Source organism: Pristis pectinata, chromosome 8, assembly GCF_009764475.1.
Source record: "Pristis pectinata isolate sPriPec2 chromosome 8, sPriPec2.1.pri, whole genome shotgun sequence".
Taxonomy (NCBI): Eukaryota; Metazoa; Chordata; class Chondrichthyes; order Rhinopristiformes; family Pristidae; genus Pristis; species Pristis pectinata.
In genome coordinates, this window is record NC_067412.1 from 55,694,560 (window position 1) to 55,715,620 (window position 21,061).

A 21,061-nucleotide genomic window follows, 5' to 3' on the forward strand; every position below is an offset into this window, starting at 1 on the left:
CTGTCAACAACTCCACTAATCTTAGTGTAATCTGCCAGTTGGTGGTGAGGTGGTGATTTGTTTCGAGGTGGTGGTGAGAGATGGTGAGGTGGTAGGGAAGTGGTGGTGAGAGATGGTAGTGAGAGATGGTGAGGTAGTGGTGCAGTGGTGGTGAGAGATGGTGAGGGTGGTGAGAGATGGTGAGGTGGTGGTGATAAATAGTGCACAGTTGTGCCTTTCACTGTGTACATGATTCATGCTGCCTGAGGAGATGGGCATTGTAGATCCATAAACTAGTCCATTGTATAATTGTTAAGTGTATGGAAACTGTAAGTTGATTCTGTATCCTTCTTTAGAAGAAAGAGGGTAGAAAAATTACACTACAGTCTCCCTTTAAATGCCTATATTGTATTTGCATTCCTTTTACAATCCCTGAATGTTGACCTGTTGTCTCAGTCTAAACTGAATTTAGTCAGAAATTAGAATAAACACATTTTTAACCATTCAGCTGCCTCTGTGGAGGGAACTTAAAGACTAACCATGTTTGTAATGTACTGTGCTGCTGTTGCAAAAAGCTAATTTTCATGGATATGTATGCCTATGACAACAAATTTTAAATTGAACTTAACAGATATCACCTCACTACTACCTCTCCACCCATTCTTTAACACAAACTGAAACCACTTATTACTACCACCTATGCTAAAGCATTAAATTAAACATAAAGAAGGTTCACAAGTTTCACAGGACAAGCAGGACATTGGAATCACCCTTACACACAGATAAAATATATCTTCTATATAAGAAATAGTTGTTTCTTTATTGGCTTCTCGTTTGAGGCTCATGGCAGAACATCACACTACATATCACAAATGAGCATGTTTGATGATTCTTTCAGACGCTTCATGTTCAGTTGCTGAAGAAAGCAAATCTGGCTCCCACCGGCTCTTCACCTCTTCCATCCTTTCTGGTTCCCCTTCTTCCTTCACTCTGTCTCATAGACACCGTCAGAATGATCAGATATAGAGCCATTATCAATCAGCTTTACTTTCCTTTCAATGGTGGCAATTCTCTGTTTTAACTTCTGCTGTGTTGAGTTGTACTCATTTAACAGCCTGGCAAACCGTGTCTGCAAGGCATCAAGATTTGATTCAAGTCTCTCTATCTTTTCCTCTAAGCCTTTCTCTCCTAATACTACTATACACTCTTCATCCAGCAGCCCTTCTTTGATTAAAATCTTCCTGCCTCGCTCTTCCAGAACCTTCTTAGCCTCTGGAAACTCTATTAATGCTTGCATTAAGTCATCTTTGGACAGGCAGAAGAGATCAGAGTACCCAATGCTCCGAATATTTGCTGTTCTCCTGTTTCCCGTTTTACTTCCCTTGATGTCCAAGATGCTAATCTCTCCAAAGCAGCTTCCAGCACCCAGCCTGGCAAACTCAGTCACCCCATCATCAGCCACTGCTGCCAGCTTCCCTTCCTTGATAATATACATCTCCTTCCCAATATCTCCCTTACGACAAATATAATCTCCTGGGCTGAAGAGCTGAGGTCTTAACTTCAACACCAGCTCCACCAACAGACCGGCCTCACAGTCCTGGAAGATGCGCACCTTCTTGAGGGTTTCCAGATGGACGTTGATGGCGATTTCAGCCTTCAGCTTGTCTGGCAGATTTTTCAGTACCTCACCCTCATCGACTGCTTTCTGGCTGACCCACAGGTAGTCGAACCACTTGATCACCCGAGCCTCCACTTCCTTGCTAACCTTTCTGAACTGCATGTAGTGCTTGATGGCATCCACTCTTGCCTGGAAGTCTGCTCGAGATGCATTCATGTTAGAGATCATTGATCCCACATTACCCACAACTGTGGCAAAGATGAGAACTCCCACCAGAAAGTCAAAGACCACGAACAAGAACTCTACATCTGAAACCGGTGCTGGCATCTCCCCAATGGTAGTCAGGGTGAGGGTTGACCAGTACAGAGAATAAATGTACTGCCTTGCCAGATAACTGTGCTGTGGGTCAGAGATGTTAGGATAAACCCAACTATCCGAGCCAAAGCCAATGGATTTGGAAATGGCATAGTAAATGCAGGCATTCCAGTGAATGATGATCAACAGATACAGAAGCAGGTTACTGATGCGAAAGGCATTTGGGTAGTTGGTTCTGGTTTCCGTCCGATCGCAGAACTCAAAGAGCCGTGGAAATTTCAAGAGGCGATTGAATCGTAGCTCTGGATAATTGAATCCCACTGCCACATAGCCCAGGTCAGTGGGGAAGATTGAAATTACATCCAGCTTAAACTGGAAGGTTTTGATGCAATGATGTTGTAACTTTTTCAAATCTTTGACCAGCAGACCCTGTTCAAGGAACCCTGTCAATGAACAAACAAGCAATGTTTATAATTCAAACAAAAACAAAGGCAGTCCAGATATTTATATAACATGGACTGTAATATTGTTCCAATCTCACTGTCTAATGGACAGAATTAGAGAGGCCTCTAGAATAGAAGGGCTTTTGTATCACCATGTTAGTGCTGGCTTTTTGAATGAGTTGGTAGTAAATGCTCAGATTCATACCCCTGTTTTTGGTCATCTATAATGCCCTCACTGTGTATCTCTATTTTAGAATGGTTTATACTAGAAACCTTTAAGGTAGAGCATTAGAATCTTGGCATCTCTACAATATCCCCTCTTGATCAGTGATTGATTTTTGGACCTGTGCCCCTTGGTTACTAATCTCCTCACCAGAGAGTTTATGTTTCATGTCAGTCAGCTAAGAGGTGACCAGACAGGGGTATATACAATGATGAGGGGGATAGATAGGGTGGATAGTAAAAGTTTTTTCTCATGGCAAGGATGTCTAAGATGAGAGTGCATTGCTTAAGGTTAGGTGGGAATGGTAGAGGAGATCGAGAGAGAGTTTTTATATCCCCCACACAGACTGGTTGGAGTCAGGAATGTGTTGCCTAAAGAGATGGTGGAGATGGGGGTCCTCATACACGAAATTTAGAAAACTGGCAAACAGTTGCTGTGGGTAATATGGAAGGCTAATGGAGCCACAAAAATGAGGGGTGGTCTTACTAAAACAAAAAAGATACTTAACAGCGTAAATGTTGGGAGAGTTCAGGACATAGTTTCAGAATAAGGGATATCCATTTAAAACTGAGAAGAGGAAGAATTTCTTGTATCAAATGATTGAGAGTCTTTGGAATTCCATGGTGTGGAGGCTAAATTATTGCATATATTCAAAGATGGACTGATTTGTATTCAGTGAGAGAATCAAGTGTTAAAGAGTGAGGAGAGGAAGATGGATGAGGAAAGTTGGATCAGCCATGATCTTTCTAAATGGCGGTGCAATGTTGAGAGGCTGGCTGTCTACTCTTGTTCCTAGTCTACCTGATTTTGTAGCCTAATCTGACTATCTTTCCACTATCAGTTCCTACTCTAATGTATCTCTCTGTTGACACTCTGTTGTATCAAATATGGTCACACTATCTGCACATCATCTCCAAAATCTCTCTCACAATTTCACTGTCTGTACTATGACATCACAGATTTATCACAAAAAGCAGAAGGTGCTGGAAAAAACACATCAGATCAGGCAGCATCTGTGGAACGAGAAACAAAGCCTGGGATCTTCAACCCTTTGTCAGAACTGGGAAGCTGCTGCCTGACCTGCTGAGTTTTTCCAGCAATTTCTGTCTTTTGTTGTTTCAGATTTCCAGCCTCTTTTTTTGGTTTTCATTTATATATGTATTACTTTCTAAACCATATCATCATCAGTCAACCACCTGGAATCATCTGCTTTCACTATTTACGTTCCATAATAAATCTATTCCATCATCTCTGGTACCTTACCACTGTCACCCCGAAGTATGAAGGCCTGGACATTGTCGACTGCAACCTGGAATCACCATTTGTGCATCTCCGTGCCTGTACTTACTAAAAATGGTCCATCTTGCTGGCCAGAAAAATCTGGACTCCATCAGCACAGGAAGAGTGACAGCAGGGTCACCAGCATTCCAAAAAATGATGGGCTTGACAGTTGGCAATAGCATCACCCCAGAATTGTCAGTTGCAAGGGTTCTGTCAACTACAACCATTAAATCTCTCTGGCATTAAGGATGTGCTGGTGCTGGAGAAAGTATAGAGGAGATTCACTGGGATGCTGCCTGGATTGGAGGACTGCAGTTATGGGGAGAGATTGGATAGGCTGGGCTTGTTTTTCCTGAGTGAAGGAGCCCTGAGGGGTGCTCTGATAGAGTTATATAAAATTAAGAGAAGCATAGATTGGGTAGAAAGTCAGGATCTTTTTCCTAAGGTAGGAATATCAAAAACAAGAGGGCATGGTTTAAGATGAGAGGAAGGAGTTTTAAAGGAAATCTGAGGGGAAGTTTTTCCACAAGTGGTTGATATCTGGAAAGTGCTGCCAGAGGAGGTGGTGGGATTGGATACAATCACCATGTTTAAGAGTCATTTGGACAGGCACTTGAATAGGCAAGGCATAAAAGGATACGATCTAATGCAGACAAATGCTATTAGTGTAGATAGGCAAAAGGTCAGCATTGATATGGTGGGCTGAAGGGCCCATTTCTGTGCTGTATGACTCTGTGACTCTATTCAGAGGTTTTTAAACCAGCAAAAAAAATAATTGAAGTTAAATCGTAAACTAAAAACATATAAAAAGTACAATTAAAAAGCATTAAAGTGGCTTAACTTTCCATTCACTTTTTATTCGTACCTTGACAATCCCCATTGATATCAAATGGGGCTAGGATACCATGCAAGGTCTAACCTGGTGCAGGATTTGAAAAGTGATTTCCCATGCCTAAATTCTGACACCTTAGCAAGGCTGAGTACACAATGGAGAAAACTGACAGATGCAGCAGTTAGTGGGTCTTGGATATAATTAACTAAACTCGTGCTCACTGACCAAACTTCCTTCCCCCTCACCGCACTGCCCCCCCCACCCCCCTGCCATCATCAGCACCATTTATAAACTACTAGTGCTCATAGCTGCACCCATATAAACTGTTTCCACTCATGGTGCCCCCTTCCTAGGAGACAGCTCATGCCAATGCACGGTGAGCATTGACACATTGTCATTCTGGCCTTGCCAAATGCAAGAGGTGAAAGGATTGTGGACGAGTCCATCTCTCTCCTCACAGTGGAGGTAGTACGGAGACCTCCACGCTGAAGGTAATATAGGTGTTTCTGCAAGGGATCTGCAACCATCCCCAGTGGGTGGCACAGCAGTGAAACTGACAGAACTGCTGCCTCACGGCACCAGAGACCAGGGTACAATCCTGACCTCAGGTGTTGTCTGTGTGGAGTTTGCACATTCTCCCTGTGACCGTGTTGGTTTCCTCCTAGTGCTCCAGTTTCCTCCCACATCCCAAAGAAGTTTGGGTCGATGGGTTAATTGGTTGCTATAAAATGCCACTAGTGTGTAGGTGAGTGATAGAATGTGGGGGGGGGGGGGGGGGGGGGGGTGAATTTCCAGTAAAATGGAGAGAAGGATGAGTTACATGTGTATACGAAGCTGAAAATAAAACAGCCAGGATGGGCATGAATCCATCCGTCCAAGCTAAGCAATCAAAGCAAAGATACCTGTACAACATATACCAGCACTAAGGGAAAGATAAGAGTCCTCTGGGATAATTTCTCAGTATCTAAAGGGAGGGGACAGAGATCACAAAAGCTTATAAAGGGACAGGCTGGTGAACAAGAAGAGTTTATAAAGGGAGGGGCAGCGAACAGGACCAGTTTGTAAAGAGAGGGGGCAGTGAGAAGAGAGGGGGCAGAGAGCAGGTAGGGTTCATAAAGGAGGTTTGGCAACCAGCAGGAACAGTTTATAAAGCAGGAATACATCTGGCTAGTCAAGTAGAACTAACCTGTTCTGAGTCTGACAAGGACATCAAGAATATAAATGGCATCTGAGATGTAGTCAACTGTTAACCACATGATGAGATGATTTGCCTGGAGATTTTCAAAGCAAGCCCTGTGGGGGGAAAAACCAGGCAGGTCAACACATGATCATAATCAGAGTTAAGTTAGTTATCCCGTCACATTTACAGGCAAATGTATAAGCAGGCACACAATCACATGTCAACAATGTGCAGTTATATGTATTATTGCCTTCCTCTGTTTTGCTCTCTCTTGGGATTGAGGATGACTTGCTTCCACTCCAGTTTCGTGAAAGCTGAAGCCAATGTGGGACCTGCAGATTCTGCCACAGGAGGGCAGGAACTGATTCATGAGACATGTTGGTATGATAGGAGTTGGTGAACTCCTTCCCCTGTTTACGCTGGGCCTCCAATGTTCCTGATAAAGAGAATTGGTTTCTCAGCATCTTCTGGGATGACCCTTCTCTGTTTGAGTTGTCATGGACTCGTGGATTGTCATGGATTCCAACAGGGTGGTGGGGATGTTACATTTTTCTCAAGGAGGTTTGAGAACAATTATTTTACACATTTCTTCTTTCTCACTGGTAATCACCAGCCCTGATTGAGCAGTCTGGTGTTGGGCATGTGAACAAGATGGTCTGAACATTGAAGACGAATGAATGTGTTTAGAGCCATTTGCCTGTCACTTTAATTCCCCGTCCCAATATCACTCCAACCTCTGTGTCTGTGACCTCCTGCACTGTTACAACAGGGCCCAACATAAGCTCAAGGAACAGCACCTCATCTTCAGTCTGGGCACGTTGCAGCCTACAGGACCTGATAGTAAATTCTCCAACGTTAGGAAACCTGCTCTTTCTTCCTGTCTGTGTCAGGACCGGCCACTTATGCTGCCATTCCTCTTCCCCCTTGTTTCTTTCATTTGTATATTCTGACCTGCTCAGCAGCTCCCAGTGGGCCGGACTGTACAACGTCACCCAGATTTCACGACATTAGCAACATGATACCTAGAGAAAGGAGTTAACTGTCCATTCATTTCACCCTATCACAGACACTCCCTCTGTTTCACTAATTGCCCTCCTTACCTTCTCTGCCAAGTAGACTATCTTGCTTTCTCTCTTTCCCAGTTCTGACAAAGGTCTTTGATTTGAAACATTCATTGGTTTCTTTTTCCACAGATGCTGTTTGACTTCCAACATCTCTGGTTTTATTTAGAGCCTCATTGCTGGGGATACAGGCCCAGGTGAGAGCCCTGACATGTGTCTGCTTACCTTGCCAATGGATCTGCAGGATTTAGTGGAGGTATATATGGTGGTGACTGTCCAGTACTTTGAGGAGACTGTTGAAGGTAGTCCACTCAGAAGACTGGCTGCTGCATAGTAAACCATGAGATGTAGGATTTGGAGGCCATTAGCTTTGAATATTCAGATGGCCAAAGTCTGTGCTGTGTACTGAAGGTGTTGGTGAATTTCATAATCAACCATAGAGTCACACTGAAACAGGCCCTTCGGTCCACCATGTCCAGGGCAGCTGTTTTGCCCATTTATATTAATCCCATTTGCCTGCATCAAGTCCATATCTTTGCCTATTCAAGTGTCTGTCTAAATGTCCTTTAAATATCATGATTGTATCTGATTCCACCACCTCGTCTGGCAGCACGTTCCAGATATCAACCACTTTGTGCGTAAACAACTTACCCCTCAGATCCCCTTTAAATCTCCTCCCTCTCACTTTAAATCTAAGCCCTCTTGTTTATGACACCCCTGCCATAGGCGGAAAGGATTCTGACTATCTTATCCTGTCAACTCCCCTCATAATTTGTATATCTCTACAAGGTCACCTCTCAGCCTCCTTTGCTAAAGGGAAAACAAGCCCAACCTATCCAATCCCTCCCCATAACTAAAAGTCCTCCAATCCAGGCAACACCCTGGTGAATCTCCCCTGCACTCTCTCCGGTGTAATCACATCAGTGTCTGCCTTCATTGAGAGAAAGTCCTCCCCAGATATGGATCATTGTTGTTTGTCATATATATAAATGACTTGGATGAGCATGTTGGGGGACTGATTAGTAAGTTTGCTGATGATGTAAAATAGGTGCTGCCAAATTTACACATTTATAAAAGATTAATATGTTTCCATTTATAAGAAATTAACACAGCAAAGGATTTAAAGAGAAACATACCTTGTCGAAGGTTGGATCCATCAGCGTCAGTGATGTGTTTGCCATTCCTGATATCTGATTCAGTTACTCCTCATTGATGGATGCAGAGAATAGCTTCACAATAAAAGTACCAGCATTATCTCTATCATTTTTTTTCTAAATCGTTGCCACATCCTCCTTCTGACAAGCCTCTGCAGCTCCTCTCCACAATTCACCAAAAACAAAATACAAAGATCTTCGTGTAGAACATCCATGGCAAATGGAGTTTAATTCAGATATGTGTGAGGTGTTGCATTTTGGGAAGACAAATAAGGGTAGCACTTTCACAGTGAATGGTAGGGCCCTGGGGAGTCTTATAGAATGGAGGGAGCTAGGAGTACAAATACATGATTCCCTGAAAGTGGCTTCGCAAGTAGGCAGGGTGGTGAAGAAGGCTTTTGGCACGCTGGCATTAATCAGTCAGGGCTCTGAGTATAGAAGTTGGGATGTTATGTTGCAGTTGTACAAGATGTTGGTGAGGCCACATTTGAAGTATCGTGTTCAGTTTTGCTCACCCTATAGGAAGGATGTCATTAAGCTGGAAAGAGTGAAGAGGAGATTTATTATGATGTGGCCAGGAATTAAGAGACTGACTTATGGAGAAAGGTTGAGCAGGTTGGGACTTTATCATTGCAGCAGGGGAGAATGAGGGGTGATCTTACAGAGGTTATAAAATCATGAGGGGCATAGATAGGGTCAATGTGGACAGTCTTTTTCCCAGAGTTGGGAAATCAAGAACTAGAGGGCATCGGTTTAAGGTGAGAGGATGAGAGGTTTTAATAGGAACCTGAGGGGGAACTTTTTTTTACACACAGAGGGTAAAGTTCAGAGGTCAGTATATGGAATGAGGTGCCAGAGGAAGTAGCTGAGGCAGGCACATTAACATCTAAAAGGTACTTGGACTGGTAACATGGATAGGAAAGGATTAGAGGGATAGGAACCAAATGGGACTAGTTTAGATGGGAATCTTGGTTGGCATGGTCTAGTTGGGCTGATGGGCCTGTTTCTGTGCTATATGAATCTATGACTATGATGCAAAAATTGGGAGTAGCAGATAGTGAAGGCGGCTGTGAAAGGATACAGTAGAACATAGATTAGTTAGAAAGATGGACAGAGCCCAATTCTAGACAAGTGTGAGGTGATGCACTTTGGGAAATCAAATACTAACAAGACGTATACAGGGCCCTCAGAAGTGTTGATGTACAGAGGAATCTTGGGGTGCAAGTTCATACCTCTCTGAAAATGGCGACACAGGTGGATAGGATAGTGAAGAAGGCATTCAGCAAACTTGTCTTTATGGCCGAGGCACTGAGTGTAAGAGTTGGGGTGGTCATGTTGCAGTTGTACAAAACATTGGTCAGGCTGCACTTGGAGTACTGTATTCTGTACATTTCTGGTCACCACGCTACAGGATGGATGTGGCAGCGTTAGAAAGAGTGTAGAAGAGATTCACCAGGATGTTGCCTAGAATGGAGGACCTTACTTACAGAAACACAGAAACCTAGAAAAGTACAGCACAGGGACAGGCCATTTGGCCCATCATGTCTGCACTGACCATGATGCCAAATTAAATAATCCCATCATGCCTGCACATGGTCCATATCCTTTTATTACCTGCTTGTTCAAGTGTCTGTCTAAATACCCCTTAAAAGTTGCTTTCATTTCTGTTTCTACCTCCTCTCCTGGCAGCACATTCCAGGTATCCACCATTCTGTGTAAAAAAATGCCTCGCAAATCTCCTTTAAACTTTACCCCTCTTACCTTAAACCTATGCCCACTAATATTTGACATTCCCACCCTAGGAAAATAACTAACTATCTACCCTTTCTATGCCTCTCATAATTTATCTCATATACCGTACTTCTATCGGGTCATCCCTTCAGCCTCTGACGCTCCAGGGAAAACAATCCATGTCTGTCTAACCTCTTCTATGTCTAATACACCAATCCAGACAACATCCTGGTGACCTCTTCTGGGGTTAATGTCAGAGAGGAGAAATTTAAAGGAGATTTGAGGGGAAAAGTTTTCCACACAGAGGGTGGTTGATATCTGGAACGAGCTGCCAGAGGAGGTGGCGGAGGCAGATACAATTACAACATTTAAAAGGCATTTGGACAGGTTGGATAGGAAAGGATTAGAGGGATATGGGCCTAATGCAGACAAATGAGATTAGCAAAGGTAGGCTTCACAGTCAGCCTGGATGAGTTGGGCCGAAGGGCCCGTTTCTGTGCGACAAAAGAGATTGCAGATGTTGGAATCTGGAGCAACAAACAATCTGCTCGACGAACTCAGCAGGTCGAGCAGCATCTGTGGGGGAAAAGGAATTGTCGACTGCTACTAATCCTCACTATATTCTAATCACAATTTTCATTAATAATGACTGCTTCCTAACAATTACTAAGCGTTGACTGTGATTCTGCACTCATTGTGTCTATTTCTTCTTTTTCTTTCTATTTCTCCCAGGTGCTTACAAAGTGCTGTTTGGGGAGAGAGTTTTCAGGATTTAACCCAGTGATGATAAAAGGCTGGTGACATATTTCCAAGTTAGGATGGGTTCTGACTTGTTAGGGACTCTGCAGCTGGGGATTTCCCCTGCGCCAATGTCCTTAGTCTTTCAAGGTAGAGGTTGCAGGTAAGGGTTCAGTAAGGGATATGCCAGTCTGTGGGGTTACAGCCTGTAGTGGTGAACATTTCTGCTGCTGCTGATGGTCTACAGTGCCTCACGGATGCCCAGATCAAACGGCCAGACCTGTTCTCATTTTATCCCTTTGAGTACAATTGTGTAATCATGCAAATATTCACCTCTGGATGAAAAGTCACATCAAGTAATGTAAAAGAGAAAGCACAGTAACATGACATTACTCAGTCCCAAGTAAAATTACCTGCAAGGAAGAAAGCACCAGTTATACAGAACAGGCAACGAAATAACAGCCAGCCATCGGTAATACAAGTCCTCTGCTGGGTCAATCACAAACACAGAATGCTTCCTGTAAAGGTGAGAACGGTGCAGAGTTAGATTAAAGTGAAGCATGGTTAACTTAAGGGCAGAAAAGTTTCAATTAATGCACACTGTACAATCATAGCTATTTAAATATACTGGCCAAAGACATGAATCACAAATAAATAAACATATGTTTTCACTCAAAAGTAATGAATACACTGTCCATCTATAGTCATTCAATAACATGTTAACACATAGTCCATTTCTTCTCATCAGAGGTATATAAACACATGGGGCAAAAAAAACAAACTGCTGGAGAAACTCAGTGGATCAGGTAGCATCTGTGGAGGCAGAGGGATCATTAATGTTTCAGGTCGAGACCCTGCGAGATCACATGGGGCTTCTTTTCCATGAAGTAAAGGAAGTGAGGGATGACCTCATACAGTATATAGAATTGTAAGTGGCATAGATAGATAGATGGAATCTCTTTCCCATGGTAGGGGTGTCAAAAACAAGAGGGCATAGGGTTAAGGTGAGAGGAAGGAGTTTTAGAGGGGATTTGGGGTGAAAGTCTTTTTGATACTAAGAGTAGTTGATATCTGGAATGAACTGCCGGAGGAGGTGGTGGAATAAGATACACTCACTACATTTAAGAGACATTTAGACAGGTACTTGAATAGGCAAGGCATAGAAGGATACAGTCCTAATGTGGGCAAATGGGATTAGTGTAGATGGACAAAAAGATAGGCATGGATGTGGTGGGCTGAAGGGCCTGTTTCTGTGCTGAACAACTCGATGATTCTATGACTCTGTTTGTCCAGGTATTTTCATTCACAGACAAATAAACACATACTATTCACGTATTCTCATTCAGAAAAATAAAAGCACAAATTGTTTGTGTACCTCTATTCAGTGACCAATAAACACACTCTGATATGACTTCTCAGAAAACAGATATGCAAAATCACTGTCCATTTATTCTCATTCACAGAAAATAAATACACTCCATCCATGTACTCTCACACACTATGCAGACACACATACACACACTACCCATATATTCTCATTTACTGATATATCGACCACATATTTTCATTCACATACATATGATCTTTCTGTCCACGTGTCAATGTGGGGACATTGCAGGCATCTTAAAATAACATTCTTTCTCAACATTTCTTTGCTAACAGAGCCTACATTTATCACACATCCCTTGCTGCTCTTGAACTTCATATCAGCTGAGCCATTTTACATATTATAGAAGAGTCTCCTGATTGTCTTGTATCTGGAGTCACACACAGGTCCAACTGTGGAAAAGTTGAATGTTTCCTTTCCTAACTCATGGAGAGATACAGTAAGATAAAGGCCAATCAGCCCACCAATCCTGAACCCACCATCAACAGTAATCCTACATTAATCTCACTTTTTCCTCTCCCAACATTTCCAATTCCCCCCGATTCTAACCCTCACCTACACACAAAGGGAAATTTACAGCAGCTGTTTAACCTACCAGCCCGCGCATCTTTGGGATGTGGGAGAAAACCAGAGCACCCGGGGAAAACCCAAGCGATCACAGGAAGAACATGCAAACTCAATACAGACAGCACCCGATGTCAGGGTTGAACTTGGATCTCTGGTGCTGTGAGACAACAGCTCTACTAGCTGCACCACTGTGCCATCCCCTTCATAAAGGACCTTAATAAGTCAATTGGGCTTTACAACAACAATTTCATGGTCACTTTTACTGAGCTTACACTAGATTTATTTAATTCACTGGAATTAACTGCACTAGTTGCATTCAAGTTGTAGTTTCTGTTCAATTTTCCAGCTTTTATAACTTCTGACTGACTAACATTGCTATAATTTCTCATTGCAAATACTTCCCTTGAAATCCAATCTACCAAGGAAATTGAGATATAATTAAAATTATACCATTTTTATCTGGATTTAAAATGAAGGAATCTTTTTCCCTTAAATAAAAGCAGAAAATTCTGGGGATACTCAACATATCAGGCAGTCTTTGTTTCAGGCTGACAGCACCTCAAGTAACGGCTTTTCCAATTCATCAACCTGAAACATTTCCCGTTTCTCTCTCGCAGATGCTGCCTGACCTGCTGAGTATTTCCAATATTTCCTGTTTTCCTTTTGGAGTTACAGCATCTTTGACTTACTTTTTCTTTCCTGTCCGTCCCTTGTCCTGGGCTGGGCTGCTACACGTCCTGCTGGCCACGTCCCTCAAAACCGGACCTCGGAACCGCTCCAAGAAAGAGTCTGGTCGCTTGTCTTGTTCATGAAGACTTCTGTGAGCCCAGTCCCGCAGGACAACAACCAGGTGAACTATCCTAAGAGTAATATGGTGGGAACTGAGTGTCAGTGGGGGACTAACAGGAGAGTGGGCATGAGAATCAGAGCATACAGGCTGTGGGTTAAAGGAAGTTTAACACTGCAAGAGTGCTGGGTAGAGAGAGAATAACTGCAGGAGTACTTGCTGGAGAGAGAAGAACTCAAGAGAGTCATAGAGTCTTACAGCACAGAAACAGGCCCTTTGGCCCACTACATCCATGCTAACCGCTGTCCCTATCCACACTAATCCCATTTGCCCGCATTAGATCTGTATCCTATGTGGATGCCTTCAGGTGTCTGTCTAAATGCTTCTTGAACATTGTGATTGTATCTGCCACCTCTGGCAGCACGTTCCAGATATCAACCACTCTCTGTGTAAAAATATTTTCCTTCAGATCCCCTTTAAACCTCCTCCCTCTTAAGGCTATGCCCTCTCGTTTTAGACACCGGCCACCTTGGGAAAAATTTTCTTACATTATATTCTACCTAAGCCTTTGATAGTTTCATACCTCTATCAGGTCATCTCTCAGCCTCCTTCACTGCAAGGAAAACAAACTCAGCCTATCCATTCCCTCCTTACAATGAAAGTCCTTCAATCCAGGCAATATTCCCAATGAATCTCCTCTGCACTCTCTCCAGCACAATCTCATCTTTCCTATAGTGTGGTGACCAGAACTGCGCAATGGTCCAAGTGCAGCCTAACCAGTGTTTTGTAAATTTACAACATTACATCTCAAAACTTATATTCTATGCCCGATCTATGAAGGCAAGCATGTCATATGGCTTAATCACCACCCTATCATCCTGTGTTGCCACTTTCAGGAACTATGGACGAGGTCACTCTGTTCACCAACATTCCTTGGTGTCCCTACCACCTAGTGCATATGTCCTACAAGTGTACAAGTAAATGCAGCAAATGGGCGTGAGTAGCAGGTTGACGATGCAGGGATGTGGCGATGAGCGAATGAGAGTGGAAGATCGTGTTAGGGTGTGACAGTGGTTGTTAAGGTGGGAAAGGCTTTAAGAGATGGTGAGCTTGAGATCAGGGAGTTGTGGTGTTGATTGTGAGTGTGACTGCGAGTGTGGGTGTCATACAGGATGCACGGGTGATGTGCCATTTGTTGTACGGCTTACCTGGACAGTGCCCCTTGACCTCGGAATGATTTCTGTGACCCCATTCCTCTGTGGTCCTGTGCAGCCACCCTCTGCAGCTCTGAGCTGGTGTCATCGGAGGCGGACCTTCAGCAGGAGACAAAGAGATGTTACACAATTCCAATCCTGGCTCTAGCAGCAGAGAACAGTCCGTTCTCAGCAAGTGCTGCTTGCCCATACAGTACAGAGAGGGACAAGACAGCAGTGTGCTCACGAAGCACCCCTATCCCTCAGAATAAATGATAGAGGTATATTTCCACTAAGCCCTTGTTGCCCTTGTTTATCTATGTATTGCCAATGTCAACCACATGCCACCCCAGCAGTGGAGAACAAGACAAGTTGCAAGCACCACCTGAACTGGAGACGCAGCCCTCCTCCTAGACTGAACTGAGTCAGGACCTGGACTTTGCATGCAGATTCCACAGCTCCAGTGAAATTATCATCATGATAAAATAAGATGTAAGGTGTGCAGATAGTTTGGTTCAGCACTTTTATAGTTGGCTGCCAGGGAGTGGCCTGAACTGGTGGATGGGAACAGTGTTTGTTGCAGAGACTGAAGAACACAAGAACATCAGAAAATAGGTGCAGGAGAAGGCCACTCAGCCTCGCAAACCTGTCCTGTCATTCAATATGATCGTGACTGATCTATGCTGCTCTCAACTCCTCTTCTGTGCCAGTTCCCCATAACCCTCAATTCCTTGATCTTTCAAATATTTATCTATCTCCATCTTAAGTATATCTAATGATCTGGCTCTCACCATCCTTGGAGTCAGAGAATTCCAGGGACTCACTACCCTCTGAAAGAAGACATTTGTACCTACCTCAGTTTTAAATGACCGTTCCCTTATTTTGGAACCATGTCCCCTTGTTCATGACTCTCCCACTAGTTCCAATCATCCCAACAGCTACTATGTCAAGTTCCCTTAAGATCTTATATGCTTGAATAAGTTCACCCTTCATTCTTCTAAACCACAAGGAATACAGACCCAATCTGTCTGGCCTCTCTTGATAGGACAACCCTCTGATCCCAGAAATTAGCCTGATGCATCTCCAACAATGGATTCAATCTTTCCAATATTTAGTTGGAAATGATTTCTTCTCACCCTGTGCTGGATATTGACAGTTTTATAATTTAGACTCCGTGAGGAGCTCAAGAGAGGTTGTGGTGAGGTAGAGCTGGTGGGCAAATGGCACTGTATTGATACTGGGGGAGATGAAGCTCAACATGAAGGCCCACCATAAATCCTGGAGGGATTGTAAAGTGCAAGGAGCCATTTCTGGTGACTCTTTAGCTATGACGTGACTGATAAGAATGAAAGCAGAGGAGTCCTTTCCCACCCAAGTGGACAATGGCAAAAGGCATTGAAGGAAGTTGGTCAGGCAATCATGTCAGAGGTTTCAAGAGAAACTAGATTAGTAAAAGTGAAATGCTGGAGAAACTCAGCAGGTCAGGCAGCATCTGTGGAGGGAAACTGTTTATTGATTTTCTGAATAAATAAAAACTGTGGTTTTGCAAACAAGGAAATAATGGATGTTGCCTTTCCTTATTCTTTTCTCTGTTTTACAACTTATAGGAAAATTTATCATTTTGAGAGTGTACAAACCTGCTGATTCCACTCTGATAACTCTGCATTTCTTCAATGGTCCCTGTCTCCACCGACAGACAACGGGCTGGCAAGTTATTGCTAGTAATGAGATCCACTTGTCCTGCCATCCTTGAATGACACAAATGTGACTCTAAATCAAAATGGGATAGAAGATACATTATTACTTTTAAGGATGCTGAAACAACGTCGCAGGTCACCACAACATTGGTTAAGAATGAGATCTTCAATCCACAGAACCACATTGTCATGTTTGAAAACTAATTGATAAATATTTAGACAGTGAACATAATAGGCAGAATATTGAAAGACTGAGTACACTGGAGAGGGAAAGATGCAAGAATTTATAGAAAATTACTGCATCAGAGGAAGCCATTCAGCTGATTGTTTCCATGCCTGTCAAAAAATCGCTATTCACCTATCCCCACCTACCAGCCGTACAGCCATTGTTCTGCAGGTCGCAGTTCTTCAAATACACATCCAAGTAGCCTTAAATATAATGAGGGCTTCTGTCACTACCATCCTCTTCAGGTAGCGTGTTCGAGACCCCTAACCATTCTCTGGGTGAAAAAACATTTTATCACCCTTCTTATATTTCTCCCAGTTATTTTAAATCTATGTCCCCTGACTTTTGACTGCTCCACTAAAGGAAATTAGTCCTTCCTTTCCAACTTATACAGGTCCCTTCTGATTTTGTACCTGAATTAAGTCTCTGTTTCTTTGTTCAATAGAAAACAACCCCAGCTCATCCAGTCCTTCATCACAGCTGCAATTTTCCACTCCTGGTAACATCCTGGTAAATCTCCTCAGCACTGTCTCTGCTATAATCACATTTCCCTGTAATGTGATGACCTGAACTGTAGGCTGTATTTCAGCTGCAGTCCAACAAATTATATACAGTGCCAGCATAATTTCCCTGCTCTTCTGCTTGATGCATTGTCTAATAAAGGAAAGCATGTGTGTGCTTTTTAATTCCCTTGATACATCCCGCTAGCCTTGAGGACTATTAATGTACAGCCCATGATTCCTTTCCGAACACACCACTCAGTATCCTCCCAGTTATGCTCCATTCCCTTCCCTTGTTGCAGCACCCCAAATATATTACCTCACACTTCTCTGGATTAAATTTCATTGCCATTTTCTGCCCAATTAACGAGATCATTTATAAGATATCTTTATTAGTCACATGTACATCGAAACACACAGTGAAATACATCTTTTGCATAGAGTGTTCTGGGGGCAGCCCGCAAGTGTCGCCACACTTCTGGCGCCAACATAGCATGCCCACAACTTCCTAACCCGTACGTCTTTGGAATGTGGGAGGAAACCGGAGCCCCTGGAGGAAACCCACATGGACATGGGGAGTATGTACAAACTTCTTACAGACAGCGGCTGAAATTGAACCCAGGTTGCCGGCGCTGTAATGCATTACGCTAACTGCTACACTACCGTCTCTTTATGATTTGGAGCCTTCTTCCTCATTGTCAACTACACAGGCAATTATTGTATCACTTTTAAGCTTCTTTATCATACTCTATACATTTAGGTCTAAATCATACATATTACAAAACTCCAGGGACTGATTACTGAGTCCTTTGGAACCCCACTAGTAACAGACTTCAGTCACATAAACACACACTACGTAATACCCTTTGCATCATGCAATGGAGCCCATTTTAGATCTAATATCATCTTTCTCTATGTGTGGACTTGTTACTGCACTGTTACTGTACTGTTGCCTGAATTGGAAGACTTTAGCTGTAGGGAGAGATTGGATAGGCTGAGCTTGTTTCCCCTGGAGCAAAGGAGGCTGAGGGGGGATCTGACATAAAATTATGAGAGGCATAAATAGGGTAGAAAGTCAGAATCCTTTTCCCATGGTAGGGGTATCAAAATAAGGTGTTGATACTAACAAGGTTTTGATACCCCTACCATACCGAATATAGGTTTGTGAAAGGAAGTAGATTTAAAGGGGACCTGAGGGGTAAGTTTTTTCAAACAGAGAGTGGTTGATATCTGGAACGTGCTGCCAGAGGAGGTGCTGGAATCAGATACAATCACTATGTTTCTTAGGCATTAAGGCAGGCACTTGAACAGGCAAGGCATAGAAGGATACAGACCTAATGCGGGCAAATGGGATTATTGTAGATGGGCCAAGTCAGCATGAACATGGTGGACTGAAGGGCCAGTTTCTGCACTGTACAACTCGATAACTATGAGGTATAGAGGGAGGGAGAAGGGTGATTAGTTCATAAGTTACATAGCTTTTTATTTGAGTTTGAATTAAATTACAATAAACTTCTAGAGGCATTACATTAAATCAGTAGTATAAAAAGATACTAATGAGATTAGGTGATGGGTTTTGAACAGAAGCTCATCCTTTAGGTGACTTTAGAGCTGCCTCTCTTCCCTTGAGGTCTGGGAACACTTGTGATTGAAGTTAATTACTTCATGGATCTTCTGATCATTCTCATCAAATCATTCCGGGTTCTTTCTGGTCGAGAAGCGAAAATTCTCTTCTCAGGTGCTGCTAATGCTGAACCACAGGGCAGTCTGTACAGTGCGGACACACTGCAGCTTCTGCTGGCTGGAATTTGTCAGAGTTGTGTGTGAATTGCTATGTGAGAAGAGTGATCTTTGTGAGGTTCTTGGAAGCTTCCACAATGATTTTCTTGCAGCGGCACTTACGTTTCCCCTTGTTGGGTGTTCATAGTATCATAGTCATACAGCGTGGAAATGGGTCATTCACTGTCCACACTGACCATCAGGAACACATTTACACTCATCCCACATTAATCCCATTTTATTCTCCCCTCATTCCCATCAACTCCCCCCAGATTTTACGTCTCACCTACGAATTTTATAGCGGCCAATTAACTTACCAACCTGCACGTCTTTGGGATGTGGGAGGAAACCGGAGCAACCTGGGAAACTCAGCAGTCATAGAGTCATAGAGCAATGCAGCACAGATACAGGCCCTTCAGCCCAACGAGTCCATGCCGACCATGGTGCCTACCTATCTTGTCCCAATTTCCTGCATCTGGCCCATATCCCTCTAAGCCGCACCCCTGCATGTATCTATTCAAGTGCTCTTAAGTGATACTTTTGAACCTGCCTCAACCACTCAGCTCATTCCATATGCTCACCACCCTCTGTGTGAAAAAGTTGCCCCTCAGGTCCCTTTTAAATCTTTCCCCTCTCACTCTAAATCTATGCCCCTAGTTTTGAACTCCCCTCCCCTGGGGAAAAGACTGTTACCATCCAGCTTATCTATGCCGCTCATGATTTTATAAACCTCTATAAGATCACACCTCATTCTCCTGAGCTCCAAAGAATAAAGACCTAGCTGGCCCACTTCTCCCTGTAAGTCAGGCCCTCTAGTCCTGGCAACATCCTTGTAAATCTTTTCTGCACTCTTTCCAGTTTAACCACGTCTTTCCTATAACAGGGTGACCAAAACTGTACACTACTTACTGATCAAGCCTCGTGCATTTGCATCCAAATCACTTATGTAAATAACGAATAACAAGGGTCCCAACACCGACCCCTGCGACACACCACTAGTCACTGGCCCCCATTCCAAGAAACAACCTTCATCCACCTCTGCTTCCTACCTCCAAGCCAATTTTGACTCCACCTAACTAGCTCTCCCTGAATTCCATGGGACCTAACCTTCCAGACCAGCCTGCCATGTGGGACCTTGTCAAAGGGCTTGCTAAAGTCCAAATAGACAATGTCCACTGCCCTCCCCTCACCTACCTTTTTGGTTACCTCTTCAAAAAACTCTAAAAGATTAGTCAAGCACGACTTTCCATGCACAAAGCCATGCTGACTCCTCCTAATCAGATTTTGTCTATCCAAATGCTGGTAGATCCCGTCCATCAGATTTCCCTCCAGTAACTTCCCCACTACTGATTGGCCTGTAGTTTACTTGGTTGTCCTTGTTACCCTTCTTAAATAAAGGAACAACATTAGTCACCTTCCAGTCTTCAGGAACTTCACTGGTGGCTAACGATGAAGCAGATATCTCCACAAGGGCCTCTGCAATTTCTTCTCCAGCCTCCCACAAAGTCCGAGGATGCACTTGGTCGAGCCTTGGGGATTTATTCACCTTAATGTGCTGTAACACTGCAAAAATCTCTTACCTTGTAATATAAATGTTTTCAAAAACATCTCCACTTGTTTCCCTTATCTCTTGAACAACCATGAATTTCTCCTCAGTAAACACAGAGGAGAAATATTTGCAAAAAATCCCACCTATCTCCTGCAGCTCAAGACATAGGAAGCCCTGCTGATCTCTAAGGGGACCTGCTCTCTCCCTAGCCACCTCTTCACTCTTAATAGAGCTTGGGATTTTCCTTAACCTTACCTGCCAGATCCATCTCTTATCCTCTCTTTGCCCTCCTGATTCCCCTCAAGAGTATTCTTGCTCTTTTTATGGTCATCAAGGGATTCGCCCGTCCCCAACCTCCTAAACCCAACGTATGCTTCCCTCTTTTTCCTGACCAGAGCCTCAATATTTCTCATCAGCCAAGGTTCCCTAAACTTGCCAGGTTTACCCTTCACCCTATCAGGAACATGCTGTTCCTAGACTCTTGATATCACACTCTTAAAAGCCTCCCACTTGCTATTCATTCCTTTCCCTTCAAACAGGCTCAACCAGTCGACCTCTGCTAGATCCTGCCTAATTCCCTCCAAATTATCCCTGCTCCAGTTTAGGACCCTAACCTGTGCACTTGTCCTATCCTTTGCCATCACTGTCTCAAAACTAATAGAATTATGGTCACTAGAGCCAAAGTGCTCCCTGACTGCCACTTCAGTTACCTGCCCTGCCTCGTTCCCTAAGAGGAGGTCCAGTATTTCACCCTTCCTAGTAGGGCCCTCTATGTATTGACTCAGGAAACTTTCCTGGACACATTTCACAAATTCCACCCC

At 43.4% G+C, this 21,061-nt stretch overlaps 1 protein-coding gene across 1 annotated transcript; it reads right to left on the bottom strand.

Moving 5' to 3' along the window:
- Positions 1 to 964: 964 nt before the first annotated feature.
- On the bottom strand, positions 965 to 16,236 carry LOC127573792 (cyclic nucleotide-gated olfactory channel-like). Its single transcript, XM_052022298.1, has 6 exons — positions 16,127 to 16,236; positions 14,505 to 14,609; positions 13,199 to 13,369; positions 10,969 to 11,073; positions 5,878 to 5,984; positions 965 to 2,355 (listed from the first exon to the last, which is right to left on the bottom strand). Exons 1-6 carry the CDS (start codon positions 16,234 to 16,236, stop codon positions 965 to 967), a joined length of 1,989 nt encoding a protein of 662 aa, XP_051878258.1.
- Between the last annotated feature and the right edge of the window lie 4,825 nt (positions 16,237 to 21,061).